The 23,179-nt window shown below is 41.3% G+C and overlaps 1 protein-coding gene across 1 annotated transcript in view; it reads left to right on the plus strand.

The window, feature by feature from the left end:
• The window catches only part of EFEMP1 (EGF containing fibulin extracellular matrix protein 1), a 48,979-nt gene extending 34,637 nt beyond the window's left edge, over positions 1-14,342 (plus strand). Inside the window, exons 5-11 of the mRNA XM_048060852.2 lie at positions 1,431-1,553; positions 4,839-4,958; positions 7,698-7,817; positions 9,223-9,342; positions 10,806-10,929; positions 11,040-11,235; positions 13,152-14,342. Coding sequence (XP_047916809.1) covers positions 1,431-1,553; positions 4,839-4,958; positions 7,698-7,817; positions 9,223-9,342; positions 10,806-10,929; positions 11,040-11,235; positions 13,152-13,310 — 962 coding nt within the window. The 3' untranslated portion in view covers positions 13,311-14,342. The remainder of the gene's footprint in view (positions 1-1,430; positions 1,554-4,838; positions 4,959-7,697; positions 7,818-9,222; positions 9,343-10,805; positions 10,930-11,039; positions 11,236-13,151) is intronic.
• The last annotated feature ends 8,837 nt before the right edge of the window (positions 14,343-23,179 follow it).

The raw sequence follows: 23,179 nt of genomic DNA on the forward strand, positions 1-23,179 counted from the left end.
GACTCCACTGTGCTTTGGCTCAAGCTTTTAATGATGTGTCAGGCTGGTATGAGGCAGCCAGATCTAGTCCCTGAAAATCTCTACACCTGAGAATGTGCTTTTCAGCTGTCACTGCAGAACAATGCGGTCAGCAAGTCCTGCAGCAGCACAGCAGCTTTAGGACTGTTACTATGCAGAAATGCAAAGAGCAGGCTAACATAAAAGGACTTTATTTTTCCTGTCAGATAAAGAAAATGTATGTAAAATATTTGGGCATTTGAGGAAGGACAAACATTGAGAATCAATTCAAACTGTTGATGGTTTATTTTTTATTGAATCTTGTGGTCAAAATTGTTTTCATTTGCTATGTGAAAGAATCCATCATTTTTTCCAAAGCACCACCCAGAATCTGCCACTGGTGATGTTCTAACGTCCCAAGTGCCTATACAAATAGAGAGGTCAGCTGAGATTTGTAAACTAGAGATCATAAGTTTTAAGGAATTTGTTTATTCAGCCTAGAGTCTCCAAATTGTGTAGAATGCCAAAATTAAAAAGTCCTTTCACTGTACTGTGTCAGGTTACAATAAAAAGCTCTCTAACATTTTGGATGTTCGGATGAGAAAACAAATTGCAATTCCATTTTAAGCAAGTTATTTGTCAGCACATGCACTTTAATTATATTTAAGTACTTCCAGAATTTTCTAATGAATAGGCAAAATCAAGATGTTTTTATACTTGTATAAGCCTGCATTTAGTGTGAATGAAAAGCTACCTGAATTACACAGAAAAGTATCGGTCCAGTCTTTGCATTTTTAGCTGTACTGCTAAAATACAAGCAGATGTACACTATTTCCAAATACTTTAACAGATTGACTGAATTAGGAGAATTTTCATGGGAATGACAACAGGCAGATCTCTTCCTGATGAGAAGGCCACCACACACCAAGTTCCAAGTCCCTCTCCAAAGTATGGGGTACGGGAACCATGCAAAAGGATCAGTCTTAGAAATATTTTGTTGTGCTAATATTAAAAAGTCATCTCATTCCTGAGAAACAGATGAACTACTTTTGCTGAAGTTTTCCAGAGTAATTCAGCATGGAACGAACAATCAGCACGGGAAAAAAAAAAGTTAAATGATTTAAGTAGCATAAAGCTGCAAGACATCTATGAAAAGTTTTATAATGATAAGTACAAATAATAATGGTATTTGACAAATAAATGTGATTATTTAGAATAACCGTATCTGATACGTTTTCAAATGCAGTTAAAAGCTAATAGAAATCTGATAACATTTTATATCCTGCAAATGGAATAAGCTTTGAGATTACTTCTTGAGTGTATTTCAAATTTGCTGCCTTCATTTGTAAGTAGCCTGAAAATAGGGAAAACATTTCAACAGGTAACTCTAAGTAAGTTCTATGACTAATAGTGCATTTGCTCTTTTTATAAAGATATAGATGAATGTGCAACGGGAACCCATAATTGTAGAGCTGACCAAGTATGTGTCAATCTAAGAGGGTCCTTCAGCTGCCAGTGTCCTCCAGGGTATCAGAAACGAGGGGAGCAATGCGTTGGTAAGTCTTGCTTTAGACTAAATTATTTTCTTTCATTACCTGAAGTTGCAAACTTTTATAACAAAATGCATGGGTATGTATACTGTACAATAGCTGTTTATTTTTAAAATGGAATGGAATAATTGCTTTATCATAATAATTAATCACTAAAGCATGTAACTAGAAACTATTTTAAGTATAATCAACACAGAGTTGAACTTCACAAGATTAATTTTCTTACTAGTTACCACTGTGTTTATTATTTGTATTGGGGTATTGCCTAATGTCCCAGATACAGTCAGAAGTCTTCTATAGCAGCGAAGTAAAATGTGTCTTTCCACTGACCTCAGTGAGATTTGAATCCAGATCTGCAGGACAAAGCCCTACCTTCACACAGACCTAATCCCTGCTCTGCAGAGCCCCCTTGCACAGTCTGTTTCAGTCTCGGTTTTATGAGTAGAAATGAAAGAGATGGAAACTCTGAATGCAGGTATATGATATTTGCAACTTATAAACCACTATGCTTTATTCCTTGGGCCAAAATCAACTGTCGGCACCTTTGGGACCTATACAAGTATAGCAATAAATTAAATCCAAGTGCAGCATAAACACTGCATCTTTCCTATTCCATCCTCATTTGGGGACATAATGTGAAAGTGCCATTACTCTGTTCCTGCAGTCTTTCTTCAGCCTTTAGCACCTCTTTAATCACAATTTCAATGGATAAAATGGTTTTATAGGCACTCCAGTCTTAAGCCTTAGGTTTGTCAGGGATATTGAAAACAATTATGAAGTAGGAGAATCAAATGTATACATCATCAGGTGACATTCAAGACAACCTCTTCTAAGCACAAGACTGATTTTATGCAGCCTAGTAGAAAAGCTTTTTCGTTGTTGTTCTCAGAAAAACATGTTCTCTGTGCAAGAGTAGGATGACTCATTTGGGAATGCAGGCATAGGAATAGCTTTGACAGGTCACTGATATATTTATTTTTAAACATGTTTTATCTAATTTTGTAGAACACTGTATTACTGCTGTGCAGTAGCACTTTTAATGTCAAGACCCAGGCTACTACCTGAAAGCCCTACTAGACATCTTACAGCTCTCAAAAGAAGCAGTATGATACACCCTTCTATCTCCATGTGAATACAGTTATGCATCTAAATCCACACATGAAGAGGTCAGGAAAGCAAGATTTCCCTTCTCTTATTTAGGTCAAAACCAAGAATAACACCTGTGTTACATATTACACACTGACCTAAATTACCAGTACATCGCTACACTTCATACTGTCAGCATTTCAGAATAAACACTGTCTTTGGGGATTTTTTTTTTTTTATTTATTTTTAACAACTTTGCCAGAAAACATTCTTGGGACCAGATCTTGATAGAGGTTCTCCATATGGGAGGAAATGTTTCTCTCAAATTTGAATAAAATTTTTCCAGACCTTTTTGGCTTCAAGTTGGAGGAAGAAAAGGACTCATTTTTAACAATTCATTTTTTTTTTATCAAAATGTACTAACCATTTCTTTGATTTTTTTAAAAAAAAAAATTGTAAAGAAATTGCTTGTTCACCTATCAAAAAATGAGTCTTTTCTGAAACATAGGATTGAAGACAGAATGAGTTGTCTTCCAGCATTAGTTCAAACAGAAGATTTGGCAGAATTGATTAGATTACACTCAGCCCTTGGATATGCTTGGAGCTGATGTGCACAAAAGCCTAATACTGCAAGGAGAACTCCCACTGAATTAGAGTCTGATCCTGTAAGCATTTACATGCATAAATACAAAGCTTAAAAAGTAAAGCATTGCTTATATGCCTATATTGTATAACCAGGTTTTTAAACAGCAACTTTTAAGAGCTTGGTCCTGTAAAGTCAAGGATGCAAGAGGTCTGCTGTGCCTCCTAATATATTCAATTTCTGCTTCAGAATTTCCCTGCAACGGAAGAGTTACAGCAATAATCACTACTGTACGGATAGCCAGGAGTTTTTCCAGCGTAAGCCTTTTCATTCAAACCCATCCAAAACACTTCACTAAGTTTAGCTCCAAAAAGTGACTTCGAAATTGACAGAAAAAGAGTTAACTTGTAACAATTATTTTTTCACTTGATATTAAAACAAACTTTCCTCGTCATAAAAAATAAAAAATCTTGGCCTCTTTTTAAACACATCTATGGTGGAAACAGCTGGAGGTAGGAAACTCAAGATCTGGCATGGATATGGGAAGTGCCTTTCTTTGTTCCAGTGAAAACTGGTATTATTTGTCTGAGCGTTGAGCCTTTGAAATCTCACATTGTGTACATGTACAGAACACAGCACGGATTTCTCTACCACGACCAAGCAGGCCACAACTAAAGACAACTGCTGCACATACATGCACAATCAGCGTTGCAGCATAGCATAAAAAAATTGCAGACAAACAGGCAGTATCTCCTCCAGAATGTAAGGATGCCTTTTAAAATGCAGAGGTAAAAAAAAAGTGTGTGTGTGGGGGGAGGGCTGTTGCACATTTTGTGTGGATTGCAGGTGAAAACCCTGCTCCAGTGCACATTAGGAATGCTGAAACTTGGAAAGGCAGTCTGCTCCACCTCACAACCAGGGCTAATCTGCAGGGAGAGTCTGGGGAAAGTTAATACCGCCTGAGATAGCACAGCTCCAGCCAGGCTGCTCGCCTTCCTCAGCACCAGAGCGCAGCCAGAAGGTGCTGGTGCTGCTGTATCCAAAGGCACGCAGGAGGGACAGCAGCCCCCAGGAAACCCAGCCAGTTTCTGGGGGATCCCTGTGGAAGCACAGCCATCTGTTTCCTTTTCAGGGCCACTAATCTTCTGTCCTCACAGGGAAAATTTGGACTTGTCCTAACAGAGCTGAAAAGATTTAGTATAAGCTAAGCGTGCTGCATGTGATGTTTTGGTTAAATGAAGTGCAAGTTACAGTCACCCTGTTGGTCAGCCTTAAGTCTGACCATGAGACAGATCATCTTCTGGCTGAAAAGCAGAACCAAACATCTTGGGTTTTGCCTATGCAAAGTAAAACTAAGGACTACAGTGGAACGGACTAAAAAATAAAATTAGCATATGTATTGATCTCAGTGGCCGGAAAACAATCTGCATAAAAGTTTTTTTACACAAGTTAAAGAAAAGGGTATAGCACTCCTAACAATATCCATGGAAGCAACATCTACCCCACATAAGCTTTTTTCTGCTTTTAGTTAAGTTCAGTTAACTTTACAGTTTCTTTGGACAAGACAGCAGCACTGAACTTCCAAGATGCCATTTGAGCTAATTTCTCTTTTCATTACTCAGATATAGACGAATGCACCCTGCCTCCATACTGTCACCACCGATGTGTGAACACTCCTGGCTCCTATTATTGCCAGTGCAACGCTGGTTTCCAGCTAGCGTCCAACAACCACACCTGCGTGGGTAAGAACGTCTCTGTGTGCACTTACATGAGCTCACTTGGTGTAGAGAAATACTGACACATGACTTGCCACGGTTGTGATTTAAGTGTCTTCATCCCAACTTACTAACGGAAATAAATTCCAACCAATATGTTACACTAGTTGCTGTATAGAGAAGCTGTCTTGCAAGTGATCTGAGAAGTACTGGTGAATTAGAAAATCAGAGCCTCATGGAAAGCCCATTCTTTTCTACGTTTCTGAGGAGCACCTAGTTTGGCAACTGACCTCTGGAAATTTACATTCATTATTTAATCTTTGATTTAATTATTCTTTCAGTTCTGGTGGATTGGTTTTTCAGTGTTACTTGCTTTCATGATATAATTCCCAGTTTTACAACACCGAGGCTGGAAACGGAAACCAGGGGGAGCAAAACAGTTAAGTGTAGTTATCCTCAGCACACGATAAATGTAGTGATGAAAAAGCATTTACATGTCAAACACGAATCTCTGGAAAATACTACTACAAATGAAAACGAGGGGTCACTACAAAAGCCCCGTTCATCCCCTTAAAAGTAAAGCACTAAGGGAAACCTTAAGTCTGCTGCGAAGTTTGAAATGAGATCTGATCTAGAGCAATTAGAGATAGTAAAAATAAAAAGGAAACTATGTCTACTGAAGTGCAAGGTACTGAAAAAGTTCATATTAAATGTACATACTTGGGAGAAGGATGCTATTTCTTAAAGCTGATAATTCTCCAGAACACAAACTTCTCAGTGATACTACTAAAAAAGCAAGAGCATTGTTAAGAATATCTATAAAGAACAAAACTTGTATTGCCATTTCATTTTTTTTTCCATGTTTTTGGAATAAAACTAGGTAGGAAGTCAGAAGATTGCTTTCCTGATTTTGGCTAAGGCACAAGAATAGCCATATTGAACACCAGCAAAGTTTTCTTAGCCCTGTGTTTTTTCCAAGCTTCCAAGCAGAGGGCTTTAGGAAGAGTAGGAGATATGTAGCCTAGCAACTTGCACATCAAGGTAGGTTAAATCCTTTCATGTTCTGAGTACTGAATCAGAGGAGCATAAACTTTCATTTTCTGAGCAATTTCCCTTCTCGTGCAACACTCTCTTGGATCTGAAATTCCAGCTCCTGGGAAATCAATAATTTGGCTGTTGACTTTAACAGAATTGGGATCTCAGCTAGGAATGGGAGAATAGCCACGTTAAACCAAGGGACTGGTGATGGAGATGGCTGCGAGTTCTCTATGGCTATGTATACACAGGCAGGCATGCTACATAGCACTGTGGTGACAGGCATTTGTTTTTTCACCAAATAGGTGAAATATTGCATGTATCAATGTAACCATGTGATGAGTTATGTCATTTGCCCCTTCCCATGGCTCAAATGTAAGGTGCTTTCTTTCAATTACACTTCCATATGAAGCTCCAAGTTTGCTAGGTGCTTCAGCAAGAAATCCCTTCTGACTCCTGCTGGCCTCCCAGCCCAGCAAGTCATACTCCCACCATAAAAGGTAAAGTAAATCCTTACACAAAAATCTGTAAAAGAGTGACTGCTGCATCAAGACAGACTTTCACATCTGCAACAGTCATCTGGCAGAAGTCATACTTCACAGCTGTACCGATTACATTTGTTACAACTTTTGCACATATTGAAAGTGGGTCAATATTTCTTGGAAGGGTAACAAACGGAATTGTGGCTTTGGCTAGCTTATTATTCCTTCTGGTAGCGTTGTCATGATGTACATTCTTCACACCATTGCCAGAAATCAACTAAAAGAACAAAAAATGCTTGGTAATCATTTCTCCCCTATTACCATTCATCATAAAGAGAAGGATCATAGAGATAATTAATATCCTCCTCATTGGTTTAGTTTTTGTGAATGCCAGATCTTAGTCATCTTTGTCAGTTTTAAAAGTTGTATCTGTAGATGAAAGTGTCGCTGACATTTATATCTACTTGCAAAAGCTATGAATTCAAAAATCATTTAAAATGCAGCTCTCTACTAATGAGTATAGCTGATGAACACAAATGAATGGAAAATATGCAGGGAAGGCACACAAGGGAAAATTCACTGTAGATTTTAGCATATGACAAAGGAGCAATAATTAGCAGCCTATAAAAATAAGCACTGTAAATTGCAGAGGTGATTACACTTACATAAACTTTGCATTAAAATTGCTTCTCTTATATTGCCGTGTTCTCACATATGTTCTTCAGATTGCACACGATGAAAAATCTAGCATAGAAACCTGCCCCCCCCCCCCCCCCCCCCCCCCCCCCCCCCCCGTATGGTCTAGGCCTTGGAGCATTGCAAAACTATACTGGCTTAAAAGGCTCGTGTTATAATTGTAATGGAATTTAAAAGAACAAATTTTAGGAGTAATAAATAGCTCAGATCTTAACCACTGCATGCTGAGAGGTCTTATCTGTATGTGTTCCTTATATCAATTATTTATAGACTTGGCATTTCATACCTGAAAAAAGACACTGGAATGTGAGGTTTAATAGCCACACTAAACATTATTGGAAGAATTCATTACACATTAGAATAACTCTCATTCCTGGAAAAATACTTTTTCTACATGGAATGTAAAGCATAGATCTGACATCGTTCCAGTGACTGCAGACCTGTATTGATATAGTCAACCAAGCTTCTGCTAAGCACTAGGCCCAGACTTAATCTACTTAATCAGCCTAATTACTAGGTGCAAAAGATAAAGATCTGTAATTTTTCTTTTCAGACATAAATGAATGTGATGCCAATAACCCGTGTGCACAACAGTGTTACAATATACTGGGTTCTTTCATCTGTCAGTGTAACCCAGGGTTTGAGTTAAGCAGTGACAGAATCAACTGTGAAGGTAAGCAATTATTTTTCTTAGAGGAGCAACCATTTTTGATTTATTTTCCCAGAAGCCTCTGTGAACTAAGGGATACAATTCAAGTGGAAACACAATGTGGGAGCGAGTTGTAGCCAAAAAAAATTAAGACAATTTTATTTTTTTATTTTAATGTTGCAAATACCATTGCTGATACACACCTTAGTAGCTGCAGCTGCATTCAGGTGTCTCATTAACAGTAAGTACAAAACAGGACAGACATTACTAGAGAACGGAAAGAGAATGAGAGAGAATAATGCTTCTGAATATTTACTTCACAAACACTTGAACTGTGTGTGGTCTAATGCTGATGACCATTAAATGAATTGGAAAGGAATGCAAACCAAAAAACAAGTGAAATTCTGTGTGCTGTTAGGTTCATCTGAAAATAAAGACCTTAAATTTGACTGTAAGGAAACAACAATTGTGCTTTTGAGGTGCTTTCAAGCTTGTGTATACAAACAGCATGTCTCCTGATGATTATACAATCAACACTTTATTTCCTCTGCCAGTGCCTCCACAGGATTCCTCTAATCTCCCTTTGGACACGATGATCTCACCCGTAAAGCCCATATCCCTTCTACCAGTCTTTGAGCCAAAGAGGTCTTTTTGGTTTACCACTGCCCTCCCGAACAAGCCAGCAGAGCTATTACAGATGCTCCCTCTCCAAGCTTCTTAAGCTAATCCTACTTGCAAGCAAACAGAACAGGGAGCAGCAACTATGCAGCCTTCAGTACAATCCCTGACAAAAATCAAGAGCTGGGCTCAAAGCTCAGAGGTACTAGGAGGGCGGTACTCTATTTTCCAAGCCATTCTCTAGTTTTCATTGGTTTAATTTCACTTCTGCATAATAACAGTGTTAAAATCAGGTTTGTGCTACAATTCTCTGGCAAGGGGCTGATGGTTACACAAGGATTAAGAAAAAGAAAAGCATATATCAAATAATATTTGAAGACTAAAAAGAGACTTTATCCTCTTTCCCAAAGAGCTGGTCCATTAGCGCACAACGACAATAGTTTTGCTACACTAGCTAATCTCACATCTACTTTTCTGTGGAAGTAATCACTTCTAGAATACAAAAACTATGGATTCTCTCTACAGAGGTTTTCCCAAACATGTTCAGAAGTCTTAATTTACCTTCTACTTCCTCAAATAAATGCATTTCTCATTTTTTAAAATTTAAATTTTCTCATTAAAAAAATTAAAAAGTACAACCAGATCTTCAGTTTGCAACCTCGAGGTGTTAAGCAGTAAGTTAAGAGTTTTGAGAGCTTCCTCTTTTTAAAGAATTTTTCTTCTGTTAGAACCAGCATCTAGCTGTTATATTTAGTTTTGTAGAAAGGTAGATGTTAAAGAAAAAATTAAGCTTAAGTTCTTCTCTCTGCAGATACTGATGAATGCAGAACTTCCAGTTACATATGTCAATACCAGTGTGTCAACGAACCAGGAAAATTCTCATGTGTCTGCCCTGAAGGTTACCAGGTAGTAGGAGGCAGAACATGTCAGGGTAAGTGCCCCATCTTGACAGTCCCAATATTGCATTACTGGTAACACCATTTCACACAAGCCTAAGAATGCTTATCTAAGTGTTTATATTTCATGACAGTATCATTAGGCTAGCAAAAGATGTTGATGCATTTGATGATTGATGGTATATTTTATATTAATTCCTTTTATTTGAATCTTTCAGCTCAAACTCTAAGTTTTTCAGATGCTTAGGATAAAATTTTCAACTTTCGTAATCCTTAAGTAAAGCTGGTCGTGGATGTCTAGGTGGTGAGTCTAAGTTCCAGAGATAAATATCTCAGAAAAAAATCAGGTCATTTATTACAGACATTGGGCATTGCTTTATATCTGTTTCTTTTTATAGAGGTTTCTAAGCGCAGCCAGAGCAAAAAGGAAAGATATGTTATTTCTGATAACAGGAGGAAAGAAAGCAAGAATTTTGAGCAGATTATTTATATTGTGTTTGGAAAATAAACATTCTGGTCAGTTGTTCAGTTACAGCTAGGTGCCACCAAATACCAGGATCACAGTTGCAAAGTTTATTTTCCTCACTGGTTTTAAATGTCTCTTTACGGTTACAGAAAAAGTGCAAGAATCATTGTTTCAGTAATCCAGAACCTGATTTCACAATCTTTATTTTTAGAAATAGGTGTGCTAGTTATTGTCAGAAAGGGATGAGGAAATAAATTGTTTATGGAAGTGTTGTGTAATGGTGGCTCTTTTTGAGAAATCAATTTAGATTCTTATCATTCTTAAGAACAGCAACTGATACTGAGTATCTTGGGTTGGGTAGTTTGACCACCTAAAAAAATAAATAAATAAATGGATAGACAGGGGGTTGGGTCTGACACTGCCAGGATAACAGAACATCAATACTACACAAAGCTGACAGTCCCCATTTCCATTCAAGGTCATTTTCCCAGGGTAAAAAAAAAATAAAAATAAAAGGAAGCTCTACTTCACACAAAAATAAACACAGCATGATTTCTTCCAAAGCTACTTTAGTTTAACTACAGCTATAAATATTAACTAAGCATTTAGTTATACCATGAAACCTAAGCAATTAAGTGAGATCTTGCAAAAAGCATGAAATCACACTTCTTTCTCAAAGCCTCTTTCCTCTGCCTGTAAGATACCTTGTGCTAGAAAATGATTCATTGCCAACTAGGAACTCAGGGTTTCTACAGTTGCATTACATGTACTATGACTAATGTGTTTCTTTAGTCAACTAAAGATCTTCAGACCTGATTAAGATGTGGTAAACAAATTTGTTCCATTTCTACTGTTCCAAATCCTTTATAGAAAGGCCTTGGAAAAGCAGGTAAAAAATAACATAGAAATCTGTTGAGTTTCAATAGACAAGCAGGTGGCTTGGTGGGGGTGGGTTTTTTTGTTTGTTTGTTTCTTTTCATAGCAAACTCGATTTAAATCTGCTTTAACACAGTTCCTTTTTCTTCCTCCTAGACATAAATGAGTGTGAGACTACTAATGAATGCAGAGAGGATGAAATTTGCTGGAATTACCATGGAGGATTTCGTTGTTACCCAAGAAATCCTTGTCAAGAGCCTTATGTCCTAACATCTGAGAAGTAAGAGAAAGCCAGAGAGTTTTTTTAGGGTTATTCTCAACAGGCAACACAATCAAATACAACAGAAATCATGTTTTCAAGTATCAAGTTTATCCATTTTTGTTTTTCAGCCGCTGTGTCTGCCCTGTATCAAACGCCATTTGCCGAGAGCTGCCTTACTCTGTTGTGTACAAATACATGAGCATCCGTTCAGACAGAACAGTGCCCTCTGATATCTTCCAGATTCAGGCAACCACTATTTATCCTAATACTATTAACACATTCCGGATCAAGTCTGGAAATGAAAATGGAGAATTTTACCTGAGAGTGAGTATTGGTTGAAGTCAGACCATGAGCAGGATATAAAACCACTGGTGCTACCAAGGTGTCGTGCCATTTTGAGAACTCCATCAAGTGTCCCTATAAGAGAAATACAGCATAGAAAGTTTATCAGCTTTTTAATATTCCCTTATTGAATGTACTTGGTTTACAGACTTCAAAAAGCTTTTACCTGCTCTGTCCAATAACTCCACAGACTGAGAATCAACCCACTGTAGTCACTTGAAAGGAACACCAGTAACATTCATGAATATTTAGCAATCACATCAGATTCACAAAACAGCTCTGCTTTTCACCCTGCACCAATGTCCCATGTGTATGTATTTAGAAGAGGGTCATAGAAAGATTCTTTGTACATTTTTAATTCCCCACACACAAAAAAGAAATTAAGTCAGGAATAGCTTGGGATGGAGTGCTGATTTCAAATGATAAATTCAGACAAACTTGCAACCAAGATTGTGTTGAACGAGAACTTTTTCTTCAGTGCTGCAGCAGTTTCAGAAAACCAGAAGTTCAAGTGACTTATGGCAGCAGTATTTCCTGCTGGTACAACGAATGCGAGTAGATACGCATGAATGAAACTGTCTGTAACATCTACCTTAAGATTTTTGAAATCAGATTTTTTTTGTAAGCTTAATATGGACAAATTCCTGGAAAATCCTTTGTTTCATGTGGCTTTACACTCAGTAAAACAGAAACAGCCCAGAAAATTTAAAACAGAGTTATTAGTTAGAAAGTTTTCATTTATCTATTTTTCTACAAATCCAAAGATTTCAGTGTTTTAATAGTACAATAGAAAAGTAAACCAAGATATGGCATTGCCTATTTACACCAAGTCTCCCCAAAATGGGAACAAGGAACTCCTCACTTGTCTGACTTGTTCTGGTACTGCCTGTAAGCCAGTGCTCTTCCCTGGATTTCTCTTCCCTGGATTTATTGCACATCAAAACCCCATGCCTACTCCCAAAATACCAACTGTTATTTAAGGTCGACAACTCTTAAGAACAAGTTCGCTCCAGCTCTAGGTAGGATAGGACTCCAACCCAGCCTCCAGACCGACTTTTAGACTGACAATTCCAATCTTCTGTTGCCACCCAACAAGAAATCACAGGTCTTAAATAAGGAAGTATGTGTTTATTCCTGCCAAAGCACCGCAGTAAACAAAGGCTTGCCTAGAAATTATTCCCATTGTTTGAGTCAAGTCTGAGCGAGGTCTCTGGACATGGATTCCTTTGTTTAACCTACTCAGTCCACATAGGGAAAAAATTATCATAGGTAAAGGGAGAGATGTGTACCCTTTTTATCATCTGTACATTTTGAAGCCTTTTTACAAGCCAGTGGCATGCCATCTTTCAGTCATGTCACAGGGCCAGCAGCACAACGCCTGGAAGGAGCCCCAGGGGGCTATGAGAAGGGCAGCAACAGGCATAGAAGTTGCAAGAATTCCCAGTTTTTCAGGGAAAACAGCTTCTGGAGTATGAGCCATGGCACGGACTTAAGAGTTTCCTCCACTGAACAAGCTACATCACTGTTAAATACATTAGGTTTCTCTTGGTGTACTTATTTTTCATGTATTTTAAAAGCTGATAGATGGGGATAAAACAAAAAAACATCCTGGGATAGATTACCACTTTTCAGATCCTTTAGGAGAGTCAGTATAAAGAGGAACAGATTTTGCAGCGCAGTTTATTCCTCTGAGCCCTAGTCAGGTAAAGCTTCCCCTCCAGCAAAGCCAGGTGTGAGATTAGTCATAACCATTTAAAAATGTTAAAATAATACTTACATTGTGCATCTCTGCGCTGAGACAGAGCATTTTTGTGGCGCAGTAACACACAAGCAGTCCCTTGATACAGCTAGGGAATCTTTTTAAATTTGAATTAAACTTTTTCCCTCCTTTCTTTCAGCAAACAAGTGCCGTAAGTGCAATGCTGGTGCTGGTGAAATCCCTATCGGGACCAAGAGAACACATCGTGGATCTGGAGATGCTAACAGTCAACAGCTTGAATTACCGTACAAGCTCGGTGTTGAGGCTAACGATAATAGTGGGACCTTATGCATTTTAGGGGTTTCCAGTAACCCTCTGCTGGCACTTAAAGCAGCCAAAGAATATTATCTTAAAGAAAGCACTTACTATTTTATTTATAGATTTTGCTCTTTTTTTATTTGTTTAGTAAAGTGATATCTTTAATCCACACATTACACGTGTAATTCAAAATTAGTAGATGTGTTCCATAGTATAACATGGGCATTGTCACTTTCTGTATAAAGATTTCAATCTTTTTTATTACCTTACTTGGCCTAGATACATACTACACTTTCGTATGAGAACTGTATGTTCATACTCTCCTGTAAAACTTCACACCCTTTCTAGCCAAATAGGTCATGCAATTAAAGGTGATCTTTTGTTGTTTTTATTTTTAAATTCTAATGCAGCTACTGACAATCTCAAAAGGAAAAAAATATAGTATGAATGATACACAAAGTACCGGTTATCTGATAAGCTAAAATATATTTCTTTTTAACTAACTTTGTAACAAAAATAAGTCAATAAAAATCTATTTCTGTAGACATTTATGTGCTATCAGTTGGTTTTTCTAATCTGGGTTGGGGGTAAAGTTATGTTGTAAGAAGTGTTTTGCATTGGGTTTTTATATGCAGATTGTGTTAACTGTGCCATTCTGCTGTCTCCAAGACAAACAGACCATAGTAAGAAAGTTTCTCCAACAATGAAAAACTCCAAATGGAAAAACACCATGCTGGGCACTTGCGTCAGTGCTTGCTCCCAAGAACACTGTTGGTGGTTACTGGATAGAGGGATACAGCATTTTCAGACAGAAGTTAACATGCCGTTTTTCCAGAAATATGTTGCATTCTACAAATTAAGTGCATTTGCTTAAGTTATATCATATATTTTCAGGCACTGTCCTATTCCTGCTCTTATAATTTGGATGCATCATGTACAGTGTTCATAAAATTTATTTCTAATTCAAGAACTAATAGCATCTTTTGTAATATGTAAAATCTTATTTCTTGTTTAAAATGTAGCAGTTAATCCTTCGATGTACAAAATTTTTAATAAAGATCTCTTACCATAATGTATTTACTCCTTTTTGTTTGTCTGACCAAATCTTAACCACATTAGAGGGGTGAATATTCACCTACTGTGGAAGTCAGCAAAGACCCCCCGAGTTCTGCAATGCCTTTGTGGAAGGACAAACTTTACCTACTGAGTTTTAATGCCATTAAGAAAAATGCCAAAAGAAAAACATACCAACACATACATGTCACTAGTTAGCTGGTGGTCTAAAGGAAGGAACCTCTATTCTACTTGAAGTTCATTTTCTGTAGAAGATACTTGAATAATGGATACATTACACACACAAAACCCGCTTGCGGTAGAGACCCATGGATTCAGATTTACTGAGTGACTGAGTCACCCACAGTGAGGGCTTCCAGGGGCTGTGCCCAAAGAGAAGCACCGAGTGTGGCTGAAGGATCTGGCATCCAGAGGTCCCAGGACGCACAGCAAACCACGCTCCAGGATACAACTTGGAATCGGCCACAACCGCTCCAGTTTGGGGCAACATGTCCCCCACGCTCAGACAAATTGCAGAACAGGACCCTATTACCCAGCAGTTGTTCCTTCAGGCACTCATTTGTGGCTTTAAGCAAATACTCTGGCTGCCAACAGGGTCAGAGCACACGGTTGTGGCACAGGCCAGAAAAATAAATAGCGCTGGCACAAGGTCACGCTGTCATTGCCTGGGGCCCCAGGGCTGTGGGGTAAGACCACAGGTAGCCTTCAACCTCCTCCACAAAAAGGAACTCACCAACACCGAGCCAGATGGAGGCATTTAATCAGTTTTCCACAGCAAACACACTCACCACGCCCTCTGACATGCAAAGTTTGGCTCACGGGAAGCTCCTTCCTCTCCCCATTCATCTCTACAAGCCTGCTGGGTCTGACAGGTAGCTCCCTACCCCACCCTAGTGGGAAGGTAGACACCTCAGGTATTTAAATTCCTAAATAGCATAATACAGCATCACCCACTCTAGTAAAGAATTAATTTCGTTGTTTCTAGGTTTAAAAAAGGGCTATTTTCCCACATCCAGCAGAGCCAAAATAGCTTCACCTCCTTAAGCCCCAGCACCCACAGAGCACGGGGCCAGCCCCTGCTGCGAGCTCAAGAGCCACAAACCATCCCTGGTGTGCCCCTCACTGCCAGGCCCTGCCCCAAGGACTCACTCTGCCTTCAAGCTCCGCCAACACAAACAGGCTGCTTATTTACACCAATTTTATCACCAGCACACACTTGCAATCACTGGGAAAGCAGAGGAGCATTTGTGACAGCTGCACAACCACCCTGTCCCGTAGCAGCAAGAGGCCTGGCCAGGACCACAGCTGCTGTATCCACTCCAGTTTGCAGCCCCACCAGCCCCGAGCACGCTCCTTTCACTCGGCTGCAAATCCACAGTGCCTTTAGAATGCCATCAGTGCACCAGGCGCTTGAGTAACTTCCCTTTTGAATCTCTGCTTATCTGACAATGACCCCAAATTATCATTTATGTATGTGTACGTAAATACAACATACTTTGGTGGATAATACCCAAATCCAGGCAATTTACCTGGATTTCCTGGTAAACCCAGGAAGCTTGTACATACTGCAGGAACCACATACGTTCTTAGCTTCGGCACATGCATCCAATGGCATAAAAACAAAGGCAGTTGCAAGTCCAGCTTGCCCATTCCTCCACATCTCATCATGCTCATGGCCTTGACATAAACCATTTATTTCTGCGCAAACTGCCCTGCCAACTACCCCGCTCCCCATCTATTTGCAATATTCAGGTCAATGCAAGACAGCTTGCAACCCAAACCAGCCAAGCCAGGAGCTACCACGCTGCTCAGGAGCACAGATCCAGCTGCTTACCATCACTTGGATGTGGGCCTGCCGAGCCCAGGACACAGCCGATGGGTGTGCACCCCGCTGACCCATGCAACAGGAACCACAGCGCTCCCGCAGGAGCAGGAACAGCAGCAGCCCCTCCAAAACAAAACTGGGGCAGGACTGAGGAGCTGGAAGAGGGCAACTGGTGTTGTTTCAGATAGGCATGTGGTATGTGATGGAGCCTATGCTTATCCAAAAAGCCCATAAGCAAAAGCAGAAGGTGCCTTAGCAAGGAGAGGATTTGTACGCAGCGCTGTGCCAGAAAACCTGCGCGTTAACAGGTTCATCCTATCCTAAGGATGGGGAGTCCCAGCAAAACTGCTACAAGAGCTTAAATAACTGCTTGGGTTGAAAGGAACAGAGAAATCCCAAGGAAGGACCTGAAGGGAAGGCACTCACTCAGCTTTTGCTACAGCAATACCGTTATCAGTAACACGCTTCAGGAAAGTTTCTCATATAAATCTGCTGTCACTTGGAGAAGAACCTAAATCGGGATCACATGCAAAGTTTAATATCTCCTCAGAAATAGAAAAGAGGGAGGAAAAAGTTTTAAAGAAACAGGACTGAGTAAACAGAACTTCAGGGAAACAGAAAACAGTTCATTCACTTCCCTGAGACCACCTGAACGCAGAGCAGTGGGATTATTTTGCTTGGAAGGCTCACAAATGCAAGTTTATTGTTGAATCTCGTTTCCATGACTGCGAAGAGTTGCTTATGTTTTGAATGATCATCCATGTTTCTAACTTTATAACTCTCCTATTAAAATATAGAACAGCTGCTGCCCCAGTCAGCTGTTCGGCATATGGAGCCCACCAGGGACAAAGCCCACTGTTAACACGGAGAATTATTTTTAACGCCCTCACATTTCTAAACCTCACCATCATCTCAGCAAAATGGCACGCTTCCACCCTCCCCAGCTGGGGGAACACCTGCGTAATACAGCACTGAGCTCCACCACATCTGGTACAAAACCCAATTTTATTTCATCTGGCCAGCAGAAAGTTATCAGCCCCGGTGAACAGAAACAGGGCAAAAAGTTAACTGCATCTTGTATCTGGGGAGAGGCAGCTGTCTAGTTAAGTTGTTTATACAGCAAACATTTCTGTATATATTAGGAGGAAAGAGAGCTGTTTAATAAAATGGAGATGGCTTAGAGTTGCCAAAGCAAATTTGAAGGACAGAGTGCAACAGCTCTTGTTATTTTTGCATGGGGAAAAAATACAGTCCTATTTTGTATTGATATAGGCTACATACATTGAACAAGTGATCTTTTTTAAAAGAAATAAGCTCTCCGTTAACTCTTACTAAATCATCTGATTCATCGCATATATTCGCTCAGTAGAAAAAGCTGCAAGAATTACAGCAAGCACTGTACAGCACCAGTGTGACAAAGAGGCAGGAAAGTTGTCCCCTGCTATCTCAGAAAACACCTAGGTAGCAGGATTAGGGGCCGTGTGGATGGGACACAGCACTGCATCCTACAGACCTAAACACTGGATTTAGATACATTTCAGGGTTTGTTGTAACACACACACAGTTACTGCTCTCGCTTGAGCTGGAAATTATTCTTCCTGATCCCAAACCCCAACAGTCCTAGAAAAGACACCAGTACACACCAGTGCCCTGCATCTCCTCCAGCATGCTTCAGCCCAGAAATGACAGGAGTGGCTCTCAACAAGCCCCAGGTTCCGTCCCATCCTTGCAGGCACAGCTGCAGCATGGGAGCAGCACCAGCCAAACAGGGCACCTCAAGCACACTCCGTTGCATTTTGTCACCCAGCTTAATGAACCACTCATTATACCCCCCTACCTCCTCCCAGCCAAGAGGTATCACCTAAAGCCTCCGCAATTCTGGTCCAGAAGAACTGTACCAAGGATCCACCATCCCCATCCATACACCTGAACAAGGACACAAAGACACAAAGGCTTTCAAATTTAACAGGCTGCCAGCTGGGTTGACAACAGTAACATATTTATGCTTTTAAACTCTGAAACTACAACCATGGAAGTTGCACAGATACCTCAAAGCCTAAATCCTGCTGGTGCAACTCAAGAAACATCTGAATTTGCAACCACCTCCTCTTGAGGGTCACATTTTCTAGCGCTTTGAATGTTTCTGTTGTATCCACGTGCAACATATAGGAATGTTTCCTATACAGAACATATATAACAAACACCCAAGTGGGAAGTCGAGAGCAAAATCTTCGTAGGCGGCATGGAAACTAGGAAAACAAACAGATTTTGGAAGCTCAGAGCAAGGGCTGCAGAGGGGAAGCCAACATACCAAAGCAGCAGGGTAAAAGGCATTATTAAAATCAATGTCATCCTCTGCGAAGCTGAGGCTGTGTATGAATGAGAAAAAACAGGAGGCCAACGGAACGACTCACCAGTGCCTGGACTGGCAAACCCAGCCTCGTCCAGGCACAGCAGAGGTAAGGAGCCTCCCGGGAGGCCAAGGAGGCCAAGAGGTGGCTGATCAGGAAAAAAGACAACACCAGAGCAGAAAAACAAATTGAAGCTGCATCATGTTCCTGAAGGAGGAACTGGGCAATGCCGCTGTGCCAGAGCTGTTCCCACAGGCAGCACACCAGTGGACCTGCTGCCAGCCTAAAAGCTGATACAAGAAGGGGAGCAGCAAGTCCTGCCAATGACATCCAGCTGGTTGGGTCAGGACAAGGGCCTTCAGTGCCAGGGAAAGCTCCCACATATCAAGAAATAAGCCTCAGACAAAGCCAAACGGGATAAATGTAAAGTGATGCACATGAGGAAAGCCACCCCAGCTTTAAGTGAGCAGCAGAGAAGCCTGACCTGGCCACAGCATCTTGGGAGGACAGCACCAAGGTCTAACAGCTCAGTGGAAACCACAGCTTCAAAAAGCAGCACCAGAAATAACAGGGGGTGCCACATCCATCATCCACATCAGCACCAGGTTTGGGGACCAGCGATCGCTCCCAGCTCAGCCAAAGCCACAAAAGCATTCAGCCAACTCAGATTGTACTCTGCAGGGGCTGTCGCTTCCCCCCAGAACCACCATTTTAAAGAAGGGACATAACAGTGCTCCTCCGAGTCAGGAAAGCAGAAAGGCATTTTGCACAGAAGGAACAGTGAATCGACTCCTACACAACAGCAGCTTCAAGAGGAAAATTCAACTTCAGCCCAGCTGAGAGGCAGTGCCTGCGGGAAGGCAGCAGGAGCCAGAGCCCTGCAAATTATGGTGTTTCTAGGAAAGCCACCTCTGGACACACTCGTTAGACACAAATTGACCCTCAAAGTGATTCAGAGCCTGACACTGAAAGCTTACATTCACTGCTCTCTCCCCCTGCAATAAACCAGGCTCCAGACAACATGAAACTGAGAAAATTTTAATCTGCTCCAAATTTAAATGAGGAAATACAGTGTACTGAGATCTTGATTCAACACAATTGGACTTAAAGGCAGTAATTAAAGAACAGGCTTAGCTCCTGTAGAGGTACCAATGGGGGGATAAAGAACACTTCCCACAATTACTAAAGACTTTCACATTAATATCTGCTTATTTTTCAGACATTTCAAGTTAATGGAAAAGAGCCAACTGCAATATTCTACAGCTCCTGGGGAACAAATATCCACATTCACCCCAGCACCCATCTCCTCCTCACTGCATTACTGCCTTTCCCCACAGAAAAAAGCCTGCCCCCAGTGTTTCCTGGGGCTGCTGTGTTTCACGAGAGCTTTAGAAGCTGGCAGAGGTGGGTGGGCAGGGGGGAGCGTGAAGCACTGTGTCTAGCGCTTGCTGCGAGGTCAGCACGTTTGTATTGCAAACCAAACCCCAAGGATCAACATGGTAATGTGAGACCTCAGTGGGGTCAGAAGATTTCTGCCTCTGCTCTGGTATGCTGGGGAAGGAAGACCCAAATTATACAGTGAACATCTCCAGTAGAGCACTAAGATTTCATTAGGAACAACTACTATTGGATAGTCCTTCTATTGCACAAAGGCCGCAGTTTCTTCTGTTGTCTGCAAACATGGAGTAGATCAAGTTGACAGATGCCTATGTCCTATTGCAAACCAGACTCGTGCATCATTTTCCCCACTCTCACTGGGAAACAGACAAACCACATTGAAACTTCTGCAGCAGCAGTGTTTTGTGAGCCTGCTCCATCTGCAGTTCAGCTCCCACTGGCATTAGAAAGCTGTCCCCTCCAACAGCCCTTTCTTCCCCTCTATGAAGCACTGGCATCGCTGGCTGCTACGATTTACTTCATAGAAGCTTGAAACTTGCTAAATTCCATCTCAAACATTTTTCAGGAATGTTTCATTGCTCAGTTTAGGATTCCCCCTCCATTTCTGGAGTTAGCAGAAATTAAAATGAAGCTGCAGTGACGACATGGCACTAACACAACTTCAAATTGTGGTTTGCACAAAGCCTGTTTGCATGCAAACAAAGCAAAGTTACAAACAGAGGTACAACGTTCACATCATGGCAGAAGTGATAAAGCCTCCCTGAAAGATGTTATATACATGTTATATACATGACATCCATGCAGCACTGACAAGTGAAGAGAATTTTGTTGGTACCAACATCCCAGTCAAATCCATCCCCTGCAAGGTATCAAGGTAACTAAAACATGTTTCTAAGCTTGCTGGCCTGGCCTTCTCCTATCAAGAATTAGCAGTGAAGTTGCTACTGATATCTTCAAATAATTTGAGGCACATTTTTGGGGGGGACAGAGCACCCCAGTCCAGCATCACCCATCTCTGACCTGCCTCCCCCATGGGCTGCAGACATCCCACCACATCCTCTGCTGCAGCCTTCTCTTACCTGAACTCAGTCCCTCCACTGCTGTCACACAGCTACAGGGATAATCTCCATCTTGGGACAGCCGGGATGTTTCTATGGAGCAGAACAAAAGAAATGTTAGCCTTTAGCATTACCCAAATTTGCACACACTTGGGATCAAGGGTTTTGTTTTTTGCTCTCAACCACCATCACCCAAGACAAAAACAGTGCTTCAGGGTGAAAATATACTGTCTAGATGTTTAGAAGGATCAGCCTTGCTCTGAAAATTAGATGATGCTTTCAGGCAATGTGGGATAGTTGGTGACGGGGACTTTCTCATGCCACAGGCCCCAAAATCACCCTGGATCAGCCACACAAACTGGGGCATTTTGACAGCCGCTTCCTGAGGTTGCCTGGAGTCCCAGAAAGGATGTAAAATATTTGTAGTAATTCCCTGAACAAACCCAAGAGGCTTCCTCGAAGCAGAGCCCTCCGCTCTGTTGACTCGCACTTTTAAAAGGTAATATAAATTCCACTTAGACTGGTTTGTTTTGATGTTGAAAATTGGTCTCCATAGACATGGTTGAAACCATGCCCTGGAGTGCTGAGGCCAGAGCCAACAACCACACGGCCATTCGTCAGCACACAACCCGCGAGGTTTGGGAGGTGTAAATGCCACCACGGGGGGACCAGGGAAAGGCCAGGGGACCGAGGGGGGGACAGAGCACTGGGGCCGCCCCTCATGTCCTTTGTCACTCCCCCACCACAGCCCCATCCCACTGCTCACATTTTCCTTCACCAGGCACAGGCAAGTGGGCAAAAAGCCCCAGAGAGCTCACAGGAAGCCTAAAAACATTTTCTTAAGAAAAGCTCACTCTGCATTGCCCCACAGCAGCTGCCTCAAAGGCTGACACAGTGAGGATCATGGCTGCCAAGCAGAAACAGCAATAAAAAAAATGTAAGAGTGAGACAAACAGGGGGAATGCATAGAGAAAAGACAAGTAGAGGTTTTTATATGGAAATTTATATTGAGGGTAACATTCCTGCCTAACACAAGTTTTTTAATACTTCCGGATGCAAGCCTGGAGCCAAAAATCCAGTGAGGTCTGATGCTACAGCAGTGTTTAATGCAGGGATGAGGAACATTTTCCAAGAGCTCCAGGTTTCTTCAGTACCAAGACCCATCCAGAACAACAACAATTCCAGCTCTGCCCCCAAAACCCCACCACAGCACCCCAGCAGGAAAACATCACAAGCCCCAAGAGGCCAAAACATTCAGGTCCACCTGAGCATCAGGATGCACAGGTTGGTTTCCCAAGGCCAGCTCAGCACTGAGCACAGCTCAGGATGGCCATGAGGGTGACACCAGGAGGAGATGGCACTGAGACATGTCCCCCAGGTCAGCAGTGAAACAGGCTGGAGCTCCCTGAGCACTGCACAGAACAGTCTGTCTGTCCCATGGGCACTGCAGCTGCCAAGGCCAGCTGCTGCTTGGTTTCTGAGTTACACCAGTTCCTCCCATATAAGATTAAGCCATCTTGAGGCTACTTCAGCTTATACATGGGAGGTTTTGAGCATTTCTGACATTTTGCAGCTCATGCCCTGCCTGTTTTCCTGCTCACCTTATTTTACCTCCTTCAAGCGCACCTGTTCACATTTACAAGCTCACACGCTTCTCTCCAGGGCTCCAAAATATCAAAAGGACCACTCAGCAAAATAGCACCTCACCCACATGCAAAATGGAGCCCTCAGTGCCATGCAGCTCAGCTCAAACCACATGAGTTCAGCTCAAAGTACATAGGACCTTGTTTGCTCAGATGCATCCATCACTCCACAACATGCTTCTTACCTTTTGAGACACTTCTGGGTTCATTAAATCCCACTTGCTTATTAAAAGTGCCAATAACATATCCTAGAAATAAATAAGTGAGCTGTTAATCTTAAAAGCTTAAATTTGAAGTCCATCTTGATCAGCTCCACATGAAAGACAGATACCAAATGAAAAAGCCCAATAATTTTGAAAGTCTCAAAATTCCTGATTTGTTTACTTATTTGACTGCACATAATTTCAGTCTAGCACAGGCCTGCTCAGGTGCCAGACCTCATTCCCAAGTCTGCTCTGTCAACAGTAAGTATACAGTTGAACTTGAATGCTACACAGGTATGAGCCAGCTTTTTAAGTTTTGCCAAAAATTAGATCAAATATAAAGATCAATGCCCCTCC

This window comes from Anser cygnoides, chromosome 3 (genome assembly GCF_040182565.1).
Source record: "Anser cygnoides isolate HZ-2024a breed goose chromosome 3, Taihu_goose_T2T_genome, whole genome shotgun sequence".
Taxonomy (NCBI): Eukaryota; Metazoa; Chordata; class Aves; order Anseriformes; family Anatidae; genus Anser; species Anser cygnoides.